At 51.5% G+C, this 20,387-nt stretch overlaps 1 protein-coding gene across 1 annotated transcript; it reads right to left on the bottom strand.

Moving 5' to 3' along the window:
• Positions 1-470: 470 nt before the first annotated feature.
• LOC138452819 (ice-structuring glycoprotein-like) lies at positions 471-19,971 on the bottom strand. The gene is made up of 3 exons (XM_069605160.1): positions 19,839-19,971; positions 1,374-2,738; positions 471-1,279 (listed from the first exon to the last, which is right to left on the bottom strand). Exons 1-3 carry the CDS (start codon positions 19,969-19,971, stop codon positions 471-473), a joined length of 2,307 nt encoding a protein of 768 aa, XP_069461261.1.
• Positions 19,972-20,387: the final 416 nt, after the last annotated feature.

The following is a 20,387-nucleotide window of genomic DNA, read 5'->3' as shown; positions in this document are numbered from 1 at the left end:
TGATGCAGTGATGGATGATCACTTGACTTCTTGCTGCTGAGTCCCACGTCAACGCCCAGTGGACCTCGAGAATGCTAGTCAGCCTGCGTCAATAATGGCCCTGGAGCTGCTGGGCCGATGGGTCTGGAGCAAGGGCCTTTCACCTCAGGGCAGAATGCCCGTGAATCATGGGCTTGTGGTGGGCAGTAGTCTTATTTACTGCAATCAGGCCAACCCAAGCCCGCTACGATCCCAATGGCGGTCTGGAGCTGAGTTGGCAGCACTAACTGATGGACCCCTCAGGCTGGGTTATGGCGATGCATTCTTATGCATTGCAGAATGAATGTGGCAAGCTGGGCCTGGGTGAACCCGTCTGTGAAAGCTAATGATAGCAATGGCAGTGAGTGGCCCCTGGAACATCTGGAGGGGCTGTCAGTGTGCTATTGACAACTTAAGTTACTAACTGAATAATTGCTGCCTCGTCCCACAGTCTATGCCATCTCCTCTGGCCACTGGTTCTCCTGGCTGGTGGGTGTCCTTCTTTCTTCTTTGCTGTGGAGGGGGCTGGCTACAGTAGCAGGGCTCCGCTGGCCTGCAGGGCGGTGGCTAGCAGCAGTAGCAGGGCTCAGCTGGCCTGCAGGGAGGTGGCTGGCAGCAGTAGCAGGGCTCAGCTGGCCTGCAGGGAGGTGGCTGGCTGCAGTAGCAGGGCTCCGCTGGCCTGCAGGGAGGTAGCTGGCTGCAGTAGCAAAGCTCAGCTGGCCTGCAGGGAGGAGGCTGGCTGCAGTAGCAGGGCTCCGCTGCCGTGCAGGGAGGGGGCTGGCTGCAGTAGCAGGGCTCCGCTGGCCTGCAGGGAGGGGGCTGGCTGCAGTAGCAGGGCTCCAGTGGCCTGCAGGGAGGACAGGCCTGGCAGGGAGGGGGCTGGCTGCAGAAGCAGAGCTCAGCTGGCCTGCAGGGAGATGGCTGGCTGCAGTAGGAGGGGTCCGCTGGCCTGCAGGGAGGTAGCTGGCTGCAGTAGCAGGGCCCAGCTGGCCTGCAGGGAGATGGCTGGCTGCAGTAGCAGGGCTCCGCTGGCCTGCAGGGAGGTAGCTGGCTGCAGTAGCAAAGCTCAGCTGGCCTGCAGGGAGGGGGCTGGCTGCAGTAGCAGGGCTCCGCTGCCCTGCAGGGAGGGGGCTGGCTGCAGTAGCAGGGCTCTGGTGGCCTGCAGGGAGGACAGGCCTTGCAGGGAGGGGGCTGGCTGCAGTAGCATGGCTCAGCTGGCCTGTATGGAGGGGGCTGGCTGCAGTAGATGGCCTCCGCTGGCCTGCAGGGAAGGGGATGTCTGCAGTAGCAGGCCTTGCAGGGAGGGGCTGGCTGCAGTAGCAGGGCCCAGCTGGCCTGCGGGGAGGTGGCTGGGCCTGCAGGGAGGGGGCTGGCTGCAGTAGCAGGACTCAGCGGGCCTGCATGGAGGGGGCTAGCTGCAGTAGCAGAGCTCCGCTGGCCTGCAGGGAGGGGGCTGGCTGCAGTAGCAGGGCTCAGCTGGCCTGCAGGGAGATGGCTGGCTGCAGTAGGAGGGGTCCGCTGGCCTGCAGGGAGGTAGCTGGCTGCAGTAGCAGGGCTCAGCTGGCCTGCAGGGAGATGGCTGGCTGCAGTAGCAGGGCTCCGCTGGCCTGCAGGGAGGTAGCTGGCTGCAGTAGCAAAGCTCAGCTGGCCTGCAGGTAGGGGGCTGGCTGCAGTAGCAGGGCTCCGCTGCCCTGCAGGGAGGGGGCTGGCTGCAGTAGCAGGGCTCCGGTGGCCTGCAGGGAGGGGGCTGGCTGCAGTAGCAGGGCTCCGGTGGCCTGCAGGGAGGACAGGCCTTGCAGGGAGGGGGCTGGCTGCAGTAGCATGGCTCAGCTGGCCTGTATGGAGGGGGCTGGCTGCAGTAGCTGGGCTCCGCTGGCCTGCAGGGAGGGGGATGTCTGTAGTAGCAGGCCTTGCAGGGAGGGGGCTGGCTGCAGTAGCAGGGCCCAGCTGGCCTGCAGGGCTCAGCTGGCCTGCAGGGAGGTGGCTGGCAGCAGTAGCAGGGCTCAGCTGGCCTGCAGGGAGGTGGCTGGCAGCAGTAGCAGGGCTCAGCTGGCCTGCAGGGAGGTGGCTGGCTGCAGTAGCAGGGCTCCGCTGGCCTGCAGGGAGGTAGCTGGCTGCAGAAGCAAAGCTCAGCTGGCCTGCAGGGAGGAGGCTGGCTGCAGTAGCAGGGCTCCGCTGCCGTGCAGGGAGGGGGCTGGCTGCAGTAGCAGGGCTCCGCTGGCCTGCAGGGAGGGGGCTGGCTGCAGTAGCAGGGCTCCAGTGGCCTGCAGGGAGGACAGGCCTGGCAGGGAGGGGGCTGGCTGCAGAAGCAGAGCTCAGCTGGCCTGCAGGGAGATGGCTGGCTGCAGTAGGAGGGGTCCGCTGGCCTGCAGGGAGGTAGCTGGCTGCAGTAGCAGGGCCCAGCTGGCCTGCAGGGAGATGGCTGGCTGCAGTAGCAGGGCACCGCTGGCCTGCAGGGAGGTAGCTGGCTGCAGTAGCAAAGCTCAGCTGGCCTGCAGGGAGGGGGCTGGCTGCAGTAGCAGGACTCCGCTGCCCTGCAGGGAGGGGGCTGGCTGCAGTAGCAGGGCTCCGCTGGCCTGCAGGGAGGGGGCTGGCTGCAGTAGCAGGGCTCCGGTGGCCTGCAGGGAGGACAGGCCTTGCAGGGAGGGGGCTGGCTGCAGTAGCATGGCTCAGCTGGCCTGTATGGAGGGGGCTGGCTGCAGTAGATGGCCTCCGCTGGCCTGCAGGGAAGGGGATGTCTGCAGTAGCAGGCCTTGCAGGGAGGGGCTGGCTGCAGTAGCAGGGCCCAGCTGGCCTGCAGGGAGGTGGCTGGGCCTGCAGGGAGGGGGCTGGCTGCAGTAGCAGGACTCAGCGGGCCTGCATGGAGGGGGCTGGCTGCAGTAGCAGAGCTCCGCTGGCCTGCAGGGAGGGGGCTGGCTGCAGTAACAGGGCTCCAGTGGCCTGCAGGGAGGACAGGCCTGGCAGGGAGGGGGCTGGCTGCAGTAGCAGGGCTCAGCTGGCCTGCAGGGAGATGGCTGGCTGCAGTAGGAGGGGTCCGCTGGCCTGCAGGGAGGTAGCTGGCTGCAGTAGCAGGGCTCAGCTGGCCTGCAGGGAGATGGCTGGCTGCAGTAGCAGGGCTTCGCTGGCCTGCAGGGAGGTAGCTGGCTGCAGTAGCAAAGCTCAGTTGGCCTGCAGGGAGGGGGCTGGCTGCAGTAGCAGGGCTCCGCTGCCCTGCAGGGAGGGGGCTGGCTGCAGTAGCAGGGCTCCGCTGGCCTGCAGGGAGGGGGCTGGCTGCAGTAGCAGGGCTCCGGTGGCCTGCAGGGAGGACAGGCCTTGCAGGGAGGGGGCTGGCTGCAGTAGCATGGCTCAGCTGGCCTGTATGGAGGGGGCTGGCTGCAGTAGGTGGGCTCCGCTGGCCTGCAGGGAGGGGGATGTCTGCAGTAGCAGGCCTTGCAGGGAGGGGGCTGGCTGCAGTAGCAGGGCCCAGCTGGCCTGCAGGGCTCAGCTGGCCTGCAGGGAGGTGGCTGGGCCTGCAGGGAGGGGGCTGGCTGCAGTAGCAGGACTCAGCGGGCCTGCATGGAGGGGGCTGGCTGCAGTAGCAGGGCTGCACTGGCTTGCAGGGAGGGGGCTGTCTGCAGTAGCAGTGCTCCATGGCCTGCAGGCAGGTGACTGGCTGCAGTAGCAGGGCTCAGCTGGCCTTAGGAAGGTGACTGGCTGCAGTAGCAGGGCTTAGAAGGCCTGCAGGGAGGGGGCTGGCTGCAGTAGCAGGACTCCGGTGGCCTGCAGGGAGGACAGGTCTTGCAGGGAGGGGGCTGGCTGCAGTAGCAGGGCTCAGCTGGCCTGCAGGGAGATGGCTGGCTGCAGTAGCAGGGCTCCGCTGGCCTGCAGGGAGGTAGCTGGCTGCAGTAGCAGGGCTCAGCTGGCCTGCAGGGAGATGGCTGGCTGCAGTAGCAGGGCTCCGCTGGCCTGCAGGGAGGTAGCTGGCTGCAGTAGCAAAGCTCAGCTGGCCTGCAGGGAGGGGGCTGGCTGCAGTAGCAGGGCTCCGCTGCCCTGCAGGGAGGGGGCTGGCTGCAGTAGCAGGGCTCCGCTGGCCTGCAGGGAGGGGGCTGGCTGCAGTAGCAGGGCTCCGGTGGCCTGCAGGGAGGACAAGCCTTGCAGGGAGGGGGCTGGCTGCAGTAGCATGGCTCAGATGGCCTGTATGGAGGGGGCTGGCTGCAGTAGCTGGGCTCCGCTGGCCTGTGGGGAGGGGGATGTCTGCAGTAGCAGGCCTTGCAGGGAGGGGGCTGGCTGCAGTAGCCGGGCTCACCTGGCATGCAGGGCTCAGCTGGCCTGCAGGGAGGTGGCTGGGCCTGCAGGGAGGGGGGCTGGCTGCAGTAGCAGGACTCATCGGGCCTGCATGGAGGGGGCTGGCTGCAGTAGCAGGGCTGCACTGGCTTGCAGGGAGGGGGCTGTCTGCAGTAGCAGGGCTCCCTGGCCTGCAGGCAGGTGACTGGCTGCAGTAGCAGGGCTCAGCTGGCCCTAGGAAGGTGACTGGCTGCAGTAGCAGGGCTCAGCTGGCCTGCAGGGAGGGGTCTGACTGCAGTAGCAGGGCTCAGCTGGCCTACAGGGAGGCGGCTGGGCCTGCAGGGAGGGGGCTGGCTGCAGTAGCGGGGCTCAGTTGGCCTGCATGGAGGGGGCTGGCTGCAGTAGCAGGGCTCCACTGGCCTGCAGGGAGGGGGATGGATGCAGGGCTCAGCTGGCCTGGAGGGATATGGCTGGCTGCAGTAGCAGGGCTCAGCTGGCCTGCATGGAGGGGGCTGGCTGCAGTAGCAGGGCTCCGCTGGCCTGCAGGGAGGGGGTGGCTGCAGGGTTCAGCTGGCCTGCAGGGATGTGGCTGGCTGCAGTAGCAGGGCTCAGCTGGCCTGCATGGAGGGGGCTGGCTGCAGTAGCAGGGCTCAGCTAGCCTGCAGGGAGGGGGCTGGTTGCAGTAGCAGGGCTCAGCTGGCCTGCAGGTAGGTGGCTGGGCCTGCAGGGAGGGAGCTGGCTACAGTAGCAGGGCTCCGCTGGCCTGCACGGAGGGGGCTGGCTGCAGTAGCAGGGCTCTGCTGGCCTGCAGGGAGAACAGGCCTTACAGGGAGGTGTCTGACTGCAGCAGCAGGGCTCAGCTGGCCCGCAGGGAGGCGGCTGGGCTTGCAGGGAGGGCTCTGCTGGCCTGCATGGAGGGGGCTGGCTGCAGTAGCAGGGCTCTGCTGGCCTGCAGGGACAGTGCTGTCTGCAGTAGCAGGGCTCAGCTGGCCAGCAGGGAGGTGGCTGGCTGCAGTAGCAGGGCTCCCCTGGCCTGGAGGGAGGTGGCTGGCTGCAGTAGCAAGGGTCTTCTTGTTTACTGCCCCTACCTTGCTGGAACCAGTGTGTGTTCTACTCTGAGCTGATCAAAGTGAGTTCACCTCTGTCATGATCCGAGGGAAGACTGACGTAAGGGCACATCTATTGACCCCTCTGTCATCTACCTTGACTCTGCTCTGGATCAAGGTAGACGGCTGACTCTGGCTATGCCCAGACATGGGTGCCAAATACTCTGGGCCTAAAGAACCAAGTTACTCCTCACTGATGACACCCAATGAGGCTGAAACATGCCTGGGGATTCTTGTGGGCTTGTGCAGAAGGGATGTGACCGAGCAGCTCGGGCTTGACTGCCCCTTTTGGTGCGGGGCGAGGGGGACCAATACTGATTTGCATATGGTCTTTCTTCTGTAATGGCTTGGCAGGCTGAAAAGCGATGGTCTGGAGGGTTGCTGGGAGTTGTGCTTGTGGTTATGTTTGATTCAAAATCTTCCAGCCATCCCTTTTGTTTTTTGCATAAATCTGCATAACTCAATGGCAACTAGGTCAGTACCCTCTGCAGTCTCCTGATGGGGGCGACACATATCAGCTTGATTTTTTTGATGTCAGTGTTCACGGTAAGTTGTGGTCAATGAGGGCAGGGCACCCATTTTATGAATCTGATCTGCAGGAGGTTGCCTGGGGGCCCAGAGCGGGAGGGCAGCAACTGGGTTCCCAAAGAGTGGCTTTCACGCCATTGATAATTGCCTTCTTTTTAGAAGTGTAACATGTCAACTGCTTAGCAGTAATCAAAGAGTTAACTGTAGGCATACATAGAACTTACACAGGGTGACATTTTCTTTGACAGCTTCAGAATCTAACCACAAAAGTACAATGTCCGCATACAAACTGAATATTTGTAAAATTGTCTTCCATATTACACTATTCTATGGTCATTTGTTAACTTGCAAACACAGTTCCAACTCTGCACTCGGCGTGGCTTCTGTGATGGCAAATTGTCGTCCTGCCATACCTTTACAGACATTACTTTGTCGGTTATGCCTCCAATCTCTGTGCTATGCGAGAAGTGTGATGACTTTTTAGGATTAGAATCTACCCAGAAGGCTTCAGGGGTGAGAGTTTACGTTACAAATACAAGCAAAATACAAGGGAGCCTAGCAGAGGCCCCTGTTACAATACTGTGACCTCTGGTGGAGAGTTTTTTAAAATTATGTTCTACTATGAATATTGTGCTTCCATTCATAAAATTAGTGCGATAGCTCAGTAAGGTATGAACTCCACCCTGCGCTGGTGTCTCTCCCACCACCTGTCCCCAAAACAAGCAGTTCAAGTTTACACCTGAAATGAGTCTCTTTGAGTCTTGTAGTCAGGTCCATTTGTCTAGCACTGTTTTTGCAGAGCATGTACACAAAATTAAGGTGATGGGTGAAATGGTGTTGAGAAAACGGTTAGTGTGAGATGCTGTGACCTGTTACCTGTTGCTAGGCAACGATGAGCCATTCCCTTTTGTTTCCTTCACTTTTAAAGACAGATAGTATCACAAAAACTATCTTTATCATTTTTAATGTCAGAAAATTTCAAAATCCGATCATCAGCCCCCAAAGCCTATGGTGCTTCCGGTGGTAATGGGCCCAAAAAACAGAGGGTAACCAGGTGCCTGGTGCCCAAGCAGACAGATCAGCAGGGGAGATGAAGAGTGAAGGCAGATGCAAAAAGGAAGGTCTTGAGGTTGTTTCCTCAACTGTAGATGGATCTCCTCGAGTTTCAGAGAGGCAGGGAGGCAGTTCCAGAGGGAGGCCCCAGCCGAGCAAAGAGATCTACCTCCAACTCATTGCTTAGAGAAGCGACTGACCTTGAGGGAGTTGGAGGTGGAGGAGCAAAGAGCTCAAGTAGGAAGGTATTTACGGAGGCAGAGTTGAAGGTATTGTGGACCCAGGCCCCAGAAAGCCTTGTGGACAGTGCAAAGGGTCTTGAATGTAATCATTGCAGCAACTGGGAGCCAATGAAGAGATTTCAGGGCTGGAGAGATACGATCCCAGGGCTTGAGGCCAAGAACGAGTCTCGCAGTCCTGTTCTGGATGAGTTGCAGAGGGCTGAGAGTAGAGGAAGGCAGATTTAGAAAGAGGCTGTTGCAATAGTCTAGGCTAGAGAGAACCAGAGCTTTAGAGACAGTGAGCTTCTGTTATGTTATGTTACTTTGCATTTATGTAGCGCCTTATGTATCATTGGTATGATCTCAAAGCGCTGGTACGTTGAACGCCCTCGGGAAGCGTAGTTCAAGTCAGTTGAGAGAGAGAGAGAGAGAGAGAGAGAGAGAGAGAGACGTAATGTCCGTGGGTGCACCGGATATGTGTGCAGCTGGTGTGGCACTTGCATGATAGCTGCTTCTTAGCGGTAGGTGTGGTGGTTGGGAGGTCAGGAATATGTGTTCATTCTGGAAGGTTGACACCCAGACTGATTTCTGGCTGCGTTAGGCCAGAGGAGACGCTTAAACTAGCAGTGTGTGCTCAGCTAGCTGTGCTTAATTAGGATGTGGAGGAGTAAGAGGCGGGTGTTAGTATGAGAACAGCTATACCAAATGTGTCATAGTATCACTGTGTTCTGGTTGAGTGGTGGTGTATAGGAGAGAGTAAGCGTGGTAGTGTGATATGGTGGTTTTCAGTAGGGCTGTTCAATCCACTCCGTCCGTTCCTTCCATGCCATCTGTTCCGTCTGTGCCGTGCACTCCATCCGTTCCATGTACTGCATCCATTCTATCCACTTTATCCGTTCCATCCACTCTATCCATTCCATCCACTCCATCCGTTCCATCCACTCCATCTGTTCCATCCGTTCCATCCACTTTATCCACTCCATCCACTCCATCCACTCAATCCATTCCATCCACTCTATCCGATCCATCCGATCTATCCACTCCATTCGATCCATCCAATCCATCAACTCTATCCGTTCCATCCACTCCATCCGATCCATCCGATCCATCCGTTCCATCCACTCCATCGTTCCATCCATACCATCCGTTCCATCCACTCTATCCACTCCATCCAATCTATCCACTCGATCTGTTCCATCTGCTCTATTCGTTCCATCTACTCCATCCGTTCCATCCATTCCATCTGTTCCTTCCACTCCATCTGTTCCATCCGCTCTATTCATTCCATCTGTTCTATCCATTCCATCCACTCCAATCTGTTCCATCCACTTCATCTGATCCATCTACTACATCTGTTCCATCCACTCCAATCAGCTCCATTCGTTCCATATACTTTATCCGTTCTATCCATTCCAACTTTTCGTTCAACTCCTTCTGTTCCATCCACTACTTCTGTTCCATCCACTCCTTCGGTTCCATCCACTCCTTCAGTTCCATCCACTCCTTCAGGTCCATTCAGTCCATCAGTTCCATGCATTCCATCTGTTGATCTACTCCATCTGTTCCATCTGTTCCATCTGTTCCATCCATTCTAGCTGTTTCGTCCACTCTACCTGTTCAAACCACTTCATCTGTTCCATCTACCCCATCAGATCAATCCCCTACATCTGTTCCCTCTGCCCCATTTGTTTCATCAACTCCAACTGTACTGTCTACTGTATCCGTTATATCCATGGCATTCGTTCTATCCATTTGATTTGTTCGTTCCATCCGCTTAATCCGTTCCATCCACTTCATCCACCCGTTCCATCCCTTCCATCCCTTCCATCCACTTCATCCCTTCCATCCACTTCATCCCTTTCGTCCACTTCATCTGTTCCGTCCACTTCATCTGTTCTATCCACTTCATCCGTTCCATCCACTTCATCCGTTCCATCCACTTCATCAGTTTGATCCACTTCATCCGTTTGATCCACTTCATTCGTTCCATCCGTTCCAACTCACTTTGTCCGTTCCATCCACTTCATCCATTCCATCCCCTTCATCCGTTCCATCCACTTCATACGTTTCATTCACTTCATCCGTTCCATCCCCTTCATCCGTTCCATCCACTTCATACGTTTCATTCACTTCATCCGTTTCATTCACTTCACCCGTTCCGTCCATTTAATCAGTTCCATCCACTTCATCCATTCCATCTACTCCATCTGTTTCATCCACTCTATCCGTTCCATCCATTCCATCCGTTCCATCCACTCCATCCGTTCCACCCACTACATCCGTTCCATCCACTTCGTCCCTTCCATCCGCTTCATCTGTTACACCTACTGCATCCGATTAATCCACTTCATCCGTTTCATCCACTGCATCCATTTCATCTGTTTAATCCACTGCATCCGTTTCACTCCATAGAAACAAAGTGGCACACGGGTTTCATGTGCTTCTGACAAACATCCATCAACATTACACATGGGGCTGGGTGAAAACTCCCTGTAAGATTCCCAACGTACTTTCACACACAGAATATGTACAGTTGTAGAGCAACTGTTATTTTATCGTCATCTATTAATGAGCACTATTTCACCCTCCAATCAATCTAACTGTCACTCCCGATGGTACCTAGCCTTGGATGTCGGTGGTGTGCCGCCTATCTAGGGCGAGGGAACAGAGAAGAGGCTGACCTTATTGCTCAGGTATTGTAAAAACCCATGAATCACATGGGGGTATATTCATATAAAATGTTCAAAACAGGAATCACAATTAATTTTCATATTCCTGTTCACTAGACCAACGTTTCTAAAATGAAAAAATTAAAAGAATTTGGGTTGTGCTCAATAAATAAAATGGCTACTCCACTAACACCCACCCTCCCGTGCACAACGGAGCTAACAACATAGCACAGGGGCGCTATAAACGTTGAGTTACATTACACTAGAAGCGAGTACAAAAGTGCCCACCCCACCAGTAAGTACCAGAGGCTCTGCACGTCAGCGAGTATGAAAGTTTCTGCACACCAATGGGTATTAGCAGGAAGGGTCCACGCACATCAGGGAGTATGAGGAATTGAAAGGAGCAGCACAGCGGCAAGTGTTAGGAGAGGATGCGTGAAGACAGGACCCTGTACAGTTTATTATCCATCACTGTCCTCCATAATATCCATCACTTGTTTGGCTTGCTCCCTTATTATTCTTACCCCTACAGTCCTCATAATCCTCTTTCTCCACCTCTACCTACCCTTTTTCATGAGGACAGCAAGTGACTCCTGTATGATTCCTCCTATACCTCCCTCCCACGTGTTTCTTCCACCCCAGTCCTGCCGCCTTCCCCTAAATGACACGTCGTCCCAACCAAATCTACCCCAAACTCATCTATGCCTCTCACCTCCAACATGCCCAGTTTCTTTGCAACAAGACTCACTTTCTCACTGACATATAATTGCTACCTCATCCAGCTCTCATTGATGGCCATCACCAAAACCTGGATTCCCTCAGAGATAGGAATTATAGCAGCCATAGTCATATACGGCAACACTTTCTCACGCTCTGCTATCCAGAAATAGACGCTGGTGTTGATTTATTTATCATCAAAGCTACCCCATCAGCCACGTTCGTCCGCCTTTGCTGCTTCTTTCTCAAACCTCTTGTGACATATCCACTTACTATCCCCCCTCATTTACATTTTCCTGGGGCTCCCATTTACTTATTTTGTTATCACCCCCTAATTGAATTAAGCCCCACTGAATTACCAGTCATTTTCGTGGGTTACTTCAATCGACTAAACATCACTCATCAGTTGGATTCCACTCTCTCTGAACACTCTCTCGTCCGCCTCCAAGATCAAATCACAGACCTTCATGGGAACATGATCTGGTCTTCCTTTCATCCATCCACGATTACTCAGACCTCACCAATGATCTCTCTGCTTCGGACCACTCCTTCCTTCATTTCACCGCCTCTGTCACTCTGCCACTTTCACTTCCATCTTTCTCCTTACCATCAAGGCTCCCTACCTCAACCAAGTCAGGTAGTCCCTCCAACCTCTATCTCCAGACTCCACCCCTCAGAGGCCGCATTGATCAAGTCTTTCTTGATTTCACGTTAGTGCTCAAAATTCCCTCTGAACACTATTACCCTGATGGCTCTGCCAAGTCCAATTATCATACCAACATCATCTCTTCCCTCCACTTCCATCCTTGCAAGCTATCTATGACTCTCTAGTCTATGCTTGGTTACTCCCCACAAACCCCCGCTCTCCATCCTCCTCTCTCTGCTGATGTCTTTGTTCACCAAGCTTCACCCCCTTCATCTCTTCTCTTTTGAGTAACCCTCCTGGGTGAACTGACAGCCATTCCAGCCAGTGTTCCCACCAACCCTTTTACACCGCAGACAGTCAATGAATTGCCAACCCTTATCTGCTCCTACCTATTTCTTCTCTTTAACATATCGCTATCTATTGGGATCTGCCCCACCTGCTTCTAGTTGGCTACCATTACACCCATTCTAAAGAAGCCTCTGTGACTCCAAATATCATCCAAGTATCACAATGTATCCCTTCTTCCTCACTACCCCAATTCTGGAGTGTGTGATATTCAGCTGTATTGCCAAAAGCCTAGAAACTAACAGATCCCTTGCAATGGGAAATCTGACCTAGCCGGCCTTCTGAATCTTTCACCTTAAGGACGGTAGATGGTCTGCAAGTCCTTTCTAAATTTCTAGCCTCCATTTTTAGATTGCTGAGAGCTAGGCACTGTATCCCGATATGTGTCCTCTGATGGCCCTAGGAGAATTAAAGCAAATGGTCTACCAACATCTAAAGTAGGTTGAGGTCAACCGCATTGTAGTCCTATTAGCAATGTGCAGCTTCTCCATTACTATTATGCACAGAGGTCATCCCGAAGACCCGCAGTGTAGGGGCTGAAGATTCAGTGCTTTTCCAGGTCCCTGGGTGACATCAGGGAACACTGAGACTTGCAACTCAGATTTCGCTCCTGGCACACAATTTCGTCCCTCTTTAAAAAAGTTATACTATTCACTGTGTCTTAGCTAAAATATGTGTTGGATTGCTGGAAATTGTCTGATGCCATCATGGCTCACATGCACTACCTTCCTGTCAGTGGTCTGCCAGTATATACGGGGGTGTCTGAAGGTAAGTCCTGTTGCAACATTCTTCAGGGATACAAGTGTAGCAACTATTCTCCGCAAGTACATGGTGGCATTGGACACTGTTGGTCATAACATTCTTCTTATCCACCTCGCAATGTCTTGTAAGATCAGGGAGGTAGTCTAAACCATACCTACCAAGTTAAATGTGGGCATGTCCACTCTGTCTGTGGCAAAATTTGCTATGGTGTGCCCATAATGTCTTTTTTGTCACTAATCCTTTGCATTGTCTACATGGGACCACTCCCTGGAGTCATAAACAGACATAACAAATTATTGCATGCATAGTGTCAATAATTTCATTATAAGGATCTCCATTGAGCCCTGAGGTTTCTGAAATCGTATGGGCTTGCTTACCCAAGTTTCAAACTGCATGTGTCTGATTCCTAATTGGCTCTGCCTCAAAGACTTACGGTCTTGCTGTATGGGAATTCTAATCCCTTAGCATTCCTATTTGAATGGCCACCATCAATAGACCTACCCCCACCCGCCTACCAATACTCATTGCATGGCCTCAGAATGTGTGAATCTCCCTTGAATGTGAGCAATTATTCAAGAGAGAAGTCCCTTATCCAGGGGTAAAAAGGCCTGGCAATGGCTCGCCAGTCCGAGCTTACATAGGCCTGAACAAAGCAAGGGTCTCTGCAAAGGTCATGTCCACCCCAAAATGCAGGGCGCATCACTATGAGAACACTGAGGGTTTAATTATTTTGGGGCAATTGCAAACACAATGATTCTGTGTGCCCTATTTCCCTTAAAAAAAACTATAAACTATGATGACTGCCATAAAAAACAGTAAAGCGAGCAAGTCCCTTTGCTATTGCCATGCCGGCTATCAGGAAGGAGGGTAGGTTGGAGACCAGTGAGGTCAGGTAACAGCAGGACTCTGGGGTGGGAGGGTGCTGTAGAGATGGTGGGATTTAGGTGTACAGGAGAGGAATGGGGTGAGAGGTCCAGTGGTGGGTGGTGGAGGGTTCCGGGGAGGGGTCCTTGGGCATTGCGGTACAGGAAAATAATATCAGACACCAAGGTGTGAGGCACCGGTGGCCGAGAGAATGAGGGCGGTTTCTGGCAGATTTTGTCCATATTATAGGCCACCTGACTGGTCTCGGGAGGATAGCTCAGGGGCAACGCGCCCGCCTTGGAAGCAAGACGACGCGGAGCAACACAGGTTTGATCGCCGGGTCCACACTTAGAAACTTCTGGGTATTAAGCACATTCTAAATAACCCAATTATAATTATATTATGAATGCATTCAATCTGGGTGCTAATTATACCTTGTAAGATCATCAAATTCACCAAACGTGCCATTCTCAATGTAAGGTCTCCTTCGAGGGGTTCCATTGATGTTCCCATTACCTCATTGCATAGTCATAGTACTTGTAGGAGTTCTCTCTTAATTGTACTACTGTAATTGCATCTGCCCAGGGTTCCCAGGCAAGGCAATGACCAATACCAAGATCATGCTGGCCCATTCATCCTACATATGAATGGCCACATCACAGTAGCATGGACAGTGATACACTGGCTCTGGTCAAGAATACAGTGGTAGAATTAAACACTCTCTCTTGTACAAAATCAATTGATGGAAGGAAACTGATCCTGTTCCACCAACGAACGGAGACCCAAGGAGTCCCCAAAACATACCCTTTTTACAGGTAACTAAATGCAAACACGTTGAGGGTAATGTGGGGTGAAATATAGCCCCTGAAAGCCAGAAATGAAGAGGCCAGAGAGATTTGTAAAGTCCCATTGAAGTCTAAAGCCATCACAGAACTGACGATGTCGGTCATTAGGCCTATTGAACTAAAGACATGCCTAAATCTCAAATGAAGGAGACATATGCTTGCAAGTTCAAAAGTGCGAAGATATGCGCAGTGCATTTCAGCAAGGAAAGGGAAAGATGTGTGGCTAAAAAAGCTTTTTTTACTAAATCCACGGAAAGCTACACTTTTTACTTAAAGAGACATATAGCTGTGTGTACATTATCTTCAATGTAATACCAGATTGTGCTCCAGTAATATCGAGTCAAACCAATCTTATTACAATTCTAAGAAATAAAATAACTTCATTTTTCCTTATCCAAATGACAGTATGCAGAGAGAAGTGCCTACTAGACTTTAAGAGTTTCAACATGGTTTTCTCATATAACTGCCCTATACACATGGACAATCCAGAAGTGATTTTGCAACTGTGAGATTAAAGAAGTACATAACACATGTATATAAGGCCCAGGTGCCTTATAAAATGTCGTAAAATGCATTGTGTGTGAGTTCAAAAGCCATTTCTTGTAGGATATTACATGCAGCTGGGCATTTTTCCCTGAAAATGAAACTTAACCTCCAAGACCTTTCCCTGCTGGTCCTGGAGAGGGAGGTCTGGTTGTCAATCATCAATCAGGTCCATTGCTTAACAAAACATAAAGAAATACACTGCCTAGATTTAAACCACAGTGGAAATAAATAAAGTCATGTCTGTTATTTCAGGAGAAGGGGTCTTGAGGTCACAACTCCCATAAAATGTACATTAGAGTTGCAGTCAGGGCCATTACAAGGCCAAGAAGGGATGGGTGAAGATAAATATGAGCCAACCTCTGGCTGAGCACATGCTTAATTAAGGGTAGGGAAGGCTGGAGTTTAGTTAAAGGAAAAATACATATTATTGCATAAAAAGGGCAGTGTATATGTCACAACGTTATTCCAGACTTTTATTAAAGGTGACAGTTACCCCCTTTGAACCACGCTGAAACGATTTTTGAGTGATAAACATAGCAGAAGTTTTGAACATGCCATGCCCACATGTCAGTTTGGGATGACAAAGCTTTCTCCTCCCACAGATTTCCTAACTCACACCCCTCATCTTCTTGTCCTATTATTAACACACAGGTGGGTAGAGAAAACCAACCAATCCCTTTCGCAGAAATCATGACAAGTTTGTGATGTCATTTGCCCTATAAGTAAACCAGTTTGCATAAGAACTGGGCTTTTTCTATTATTTCAGTGGGTAACCTGCTGCTGAACTCTTGTGAGAAACACCCAAGCAGAGAGGCCCCACATCTTGCACTGGAGACAGGGACCAGGAGACATAGAAGCTGACTAGGACTCCTTGGAGGAGCCAGAAAGGACTATCCTTGACTTACACGCTTGCTGTCCCAGAGGTGCCCTGCTCTTCTCTGACGCCCATTACAAGGCCTCTCCTGTAAGTAAAACGATCCCAAAGCCATAGATTGTGTAGGCCCTGCATTTTTCTCAAGTATTGTTCTAGTATTTCCCCATAGCAAAATATCATGTTTGCCTGTGTAGATCCTCAGTATATTTAATGAAAGTAAATCAATGAATTCCCCTATAGAAATCACAGGATATGTTTTGTTAGCATTCAAAACTAACAAGCTCTTCCCAGTGTGTTTTGAGCCAGTATAGACTTAAAGATTTGCCAAAAGAATTAATCTCCAAACCCTGTTTCCAAGTGAGGGTGCAGGGTGCAAAACTAAATTCCCCCATTGATCCCCTTCATTTTAAATCAGAAGTGTGAAGCTTTGTATTTCCTCTGCATGTGTGGTGGGAAACACGAAATTGCCCCTTTGTTCCCATTGTGCTCTGACCCTAACCACAAAGCTCTGCCTGTTCTTTTAAGTGTGGTAAAATAATGTTCCCATTGCTTTTCTTTCTCACATATTGTATCTGTGGTAATAAGTCAAAAAAGGGAAGGGAAGGAGAGGAAAGGAAGAATACCTCTGAGGAGGTGCAGTTGGTAGTTTGACTTCTTAGAGACGTCAGAGATTTGAGGAGAAAAGGAGAGTATGGAATCAAAGATGACCCGAGGTTCTTAGCCTCACAGGTGAGAGCAGGAAGAGGGTCAAGGGAAGCTGGCCAGAGAGTAACAGGAAAGGTGGGTGCAGGTGTGCCGATGAGGAGAATCTCAGTCTTATTGTCATTAAGGCAGAGATCTTTAGCGGCACACCACTCCTGGATAGCAGACAGACAGTCAGACCTGAGAGAAGGAGAAGAGGTGGCAGAGGGAAGCCTGAAAATGAGCTTGAGTGTCATCCGCATAGCACTGAAAGTTGGAGCAGAGAGTGGCAATGCGGTGGGCAAGGGGTGCTAGGTATTGGTTGAAAAGCCAGGGAAAGAGGTTAGACCCCTGGGGAACACCACAGGTAGAGAGTGAGATGGAGGAAAGCAAGGACCCATATTGGACCTGGGAGGGTCGATCAGAGAGGAAAGAGGTCAGTCAGGCCAGGGCCTGTTCAGTGATACCCAGGTTGTCAGAGAGACGATTGAGCAGGACGGCATGTCTGACTGTGTCAAAGTCAGAAGAGAGATCGAGGAGGATGAGGACAGAAGGGATGTTAGAGTCGAGGTTGCAGAGCAGATCTTCATGCATGTTCAGGAGAGCAGTTTCCATACTTGTGGCAGCTCTGAAACATGGAGACATGGAGACAACCAACAAAATCAGTGTTTTCCAGGGGTATGCCCAGGAAAGGTGTGATGGAGATTGGGCGATAGTTAGCCAGGCATGAGGGGTCGGCTGTGGTTTTCTTGAGAAGAGGGTGCACAAGAGAGTGCTTCAGGGGGAAGGGGAAGACTCCAGAGGTGAAGGAGTGGTTGCAGAAGTCGGCCAGAGCAGGAGCAAGGGTGTCAGAGTGGTTCTTGATGGTTTTGGGCGAACAGGGAAGAACCTGTTTTGACTAGACTTTCATAGATCGGATTTGTCTGGAAATATCATCACGGGAGAACAGAGAAAAGGAAAAGAAAGAGGGTGGGGGGCAGCTGTAGGAGGGCCAGAGGTAATGGATGGAGAAGGGGGGAGAGGACTAGAGGGTGGACAGGATGTCCTGGGTTTTAGAGATGAAATGCGAGGCAAGTACTGTGCAAAGAGACTGTGAGGCGACCAGAGAGGTAGAGACTGCAGCAGGGTTGGCCAGCTCCTTGCAGATTTGAAAGAGTTCAACCAAGTTGTCAGATGCCGCAGAGACGCTCGCTCGGCTGTGGACTCTCTTCTTAGAACGGAAAAGGAGCCAGTATTGCCATGTGTTAGGTCACCCTCTAGTCTGGCTAAAAAACAACCAATTATGACTTTGTTTCTTTGATCTGGTTGTACTATGTATCTTTAGCTATCACTTGTCACTATAGGTGGTGGTTTTTCACAAAAATTCTAAAGCACAAATTTAATTTAACTTTGTACAAATGAAATTGTGTTTTCTCATTCAGTTGCCACTGAAGGATTTGTAAATGCATAAAAACAAACCACATTCGGTAAACTGAATCTTTATGTATATTAAAAAACTATGCAAAAAAACTATTAAACGCATGACTACAAAATGCATGAACAGCTAAATAAATGAAAGCTGCACCTAGTTTCAAACATTGTCTGTACTATCTATTGATGGGTTGAGTACTACTACATACTAAAGAAATTGAAATGTGTGTTATATGACAGAACAAATTTTGGGTTTACAGTAATTAGTAAGCAGACCACGAAATTACAGTGACCAGGACAACCCCCTTGTGTACCACGTTGCCTTTGGAGGAGGCAGAAGGACAGTTTTTCAGAGGATGTATAAGAAGCCTGCCATTTCCTCTCAGGAACCCTACACTTCAGTTTAAGTGTAGCAGGGTCAGAGTCATACCAAGGGTTGCACTTGGCTTTGGGCTTCAAGCGGATCCTCATGACAGGGGTAAGAACATCAAGAGTATCAGCGATAGAAGAGTAGAGCGTGGAAAGGGCTGTGTCAGATGTGAGTCAGCCAGAGGGGGAGAAGGGGGAGAGAAAGTGGTGGCGAAAGCCTCAACAAACACACGCTTCATGGGTCGGAGGACCGAGAAGATAGGTGGAAGTGTTGGAGTTGGCTTAGCCTGAGTCATAGAGAGAGAGGGAGAGGTGGGAAGAGAGGAGGGAGTGATCACTCCAGGAGAGAGGAGTGGTCAGAGGGATGGAGAGTGGGAGGTCAGAGGGGATTAAGACATCCAGCATGTGCCCTGCAGAGTGAGTCGGGCCTGAGGGGAGAATATAAAGAGAGAGACGCAGAGGTCAAGAAAAAGTCCAGAGGAGGAACAGGGAGCATCCAGGTGGTTATTGAGGTCCCCGAGAAGGAGCAGTTGAGTGGTTGAGTCCAGGAGGGAGGAGGAAAGGTCCGCCCACTCAGAGAGGAAGGAGGTCATCTGACCAGGTGGCCAATAGATAGTAGCCACAGTAAGAGAGTGGCCAGGAGAGAGAGAGAGAAATCCTGCAGACAAGACACTCGAAAGAGGAGTAGGTCTGCATAGGAATGACAGAGGAGGGAATCCACTCTGGAAAGATCAGGGCTACACCCCCTCCTGACGGGTGGATCTGGGTGCGGAGAGGATCTTGTAGCCATCAGGGAGGAGAGTGTCAAAGATTTTGACAGAGATGGCCGTAAACCATGTCTCGGTGAGACCGAGGACATTGAGGTCAAGTTCTTCCAGAAGTCGGCAAATGTCTGAGGAGTGTTTGACGGCTGAGCAAGAGTTGAGATTGGAATATGGTGAAGGTTTCCATCCTTGAAGGCCTTCTCAGCAGGGGTATAGATCAGAGGTACGCCCTGCAGAGGTGTAGAAGGAGTAGATGGAGCCCAAAGGGGGTCAGGAGAGGGAGAAGGAGAGGGAAAGGTAGCCAAGGAGGAGGCAGAGGGGGGAGACAAGGAAGCGGAGGAAGGGAGAGAAGGGACAGTGGGAGAAGAAAGGAAATTGATGAGGTGTGGGAAGTGTCTATCAAAGAGGAGAAGGTTGGCCTGAGGGCCTTGGACCAAGATGATGCTATTCAGGTAGACATTAATGATGACCTTAGAGGAGTGGAAGGGGGCCTGTAGGGCCTCCCAGCGGGTGCCACCATTAATGAGAAAAGAGGAGAAATGAGAGAGCACAGAGACCATATGAAGAGGACTTAGATCTAGTGAGGGAATGACAAAGAGGATGTCAGTGAGGGTCTGTATGGAAGAAGCGCTGGTGTGAGGACTCATGAATGTTATGTGGATGAGGACTCAGGGCTGTTACAACAGAAAGCTGACCAAGGTCGAGGTTGTTAGGCTATTAGCACCAAGAGCTGACATCCATCCAATTTATTTTGCTTGTTCTGGTAAACTGGTTTTGTACATCTCACTGTTGGAATGAATGAAAGCTTCAAAGGCAAGTATAACTAATAACTTTATTGTGTTTAACGGGATCGGAGGAGAGAGGTGACCAAGACAAACTGGGCTGTTAATCCTCGGACTAGCCCCCAACCATCACGCATGGAAAGTTTGGTGGCCTGCACAAGTCTCGTGCAAGGAGGGACTCGCGCAAACCACAGATGCTACACATTTTCCACTTTCCATTAATTATAACTTTAACGAAACAGAACTTTAGTACATTATATAATCCTTGTAACTCATTGGCGGACTCCTCAACACAGATCTTGTTCTCCCTCTGGCATGAGATACACATTCTGTTTCTTCCTCATCTTGAGCACACTCATTGTTGAACGCTTGTACCTGTTTCTCCTGCTTGAATCGGAATATCCTTTTGCTCATTCACTCTTTGATCTTCCACCAAGTCCTGCCATGAACCGCTTATTCCATCCTCACTTTCACTCCATCCACCATAACTTGATGTACTCCTCTTCATGTTCCATCTTTCTCCATTTTCCAAATACACAAATGTTCCCCTGCACCCCCTTCAGGGTCGGATTGGCCCCTCGGCCTTTCGGCCCGTGGCCGGGCTGAAATCGTCCCTGCGGAGTGGGGGCCGGTCTCTGGCCATGCCTGGGCCGGTTTGGAAGAATTTCTTTTTTTTTAAATATATTTTTATTTTTCAAATTTTCTTTTATTTTCTTTTCAAAAAGCCTTTCATCCTTCTTAGGTCAATAAATGAGTACCAACTCAGGTTGGGTGATATTGTGTGCATATTTGTTATATAAAAAAGAGCTTAAGCGTAGGTGCTATACAATAACATATTATCATTTAGCCTTGGACGTCTGCTTGGATTCACAGTAATTTAGTGTACTTAGGGACAATGCTAGTTGATGCCACTTCCTGTTTTGT

This window comes from Ambystoma mexicanum, chromosome 4p, assembly GCF_040938575.1.
Source record: "Ambystoma mexicanum isolate Mex_15411 chromosome 4p, UKY_AmexF1_1, whole genome shotgun sequence".
NCBI classification, from domain to species: domain Eukaryota; kingdom Metazoa; phylum Chordata; class Amphibia; order Caudata; family Ambystomatidae; genus Ambystoma; species Ambystoma mexicanum.
This window is presented reverse-complemented; position numbering and strand designations above follow the sequence as displayed.

What these genes read in the sequence shown, in the direction of transcription:
- LOC138452819 (XM_069605160.1), bottom strand. Translation starts at nt 19,971, where the DNA reads ATGAAGAGGAGTACATCAAGTTATGGTGGATGGAGTGAAAGTGAGGAT. An exon ending in GATTCAAGCAGGAGAAACAG is followed by an intron (nt 2,739 to 19,838) that starts GTACAAGCGTTC and finishes CCTTCCCTGCAG; the next exon opens with GCCAGCGGAGGCCATCTACT. An exon ending in AGCCAGCCCCCTCCCTGCAG is followed by an intron (nt 1,280 to 1,373) that starts GCCCAGCCACCT and finishes CCTTCCCTGCAG; the next exon opens with GCCAGCGGAGGCCATCTACT.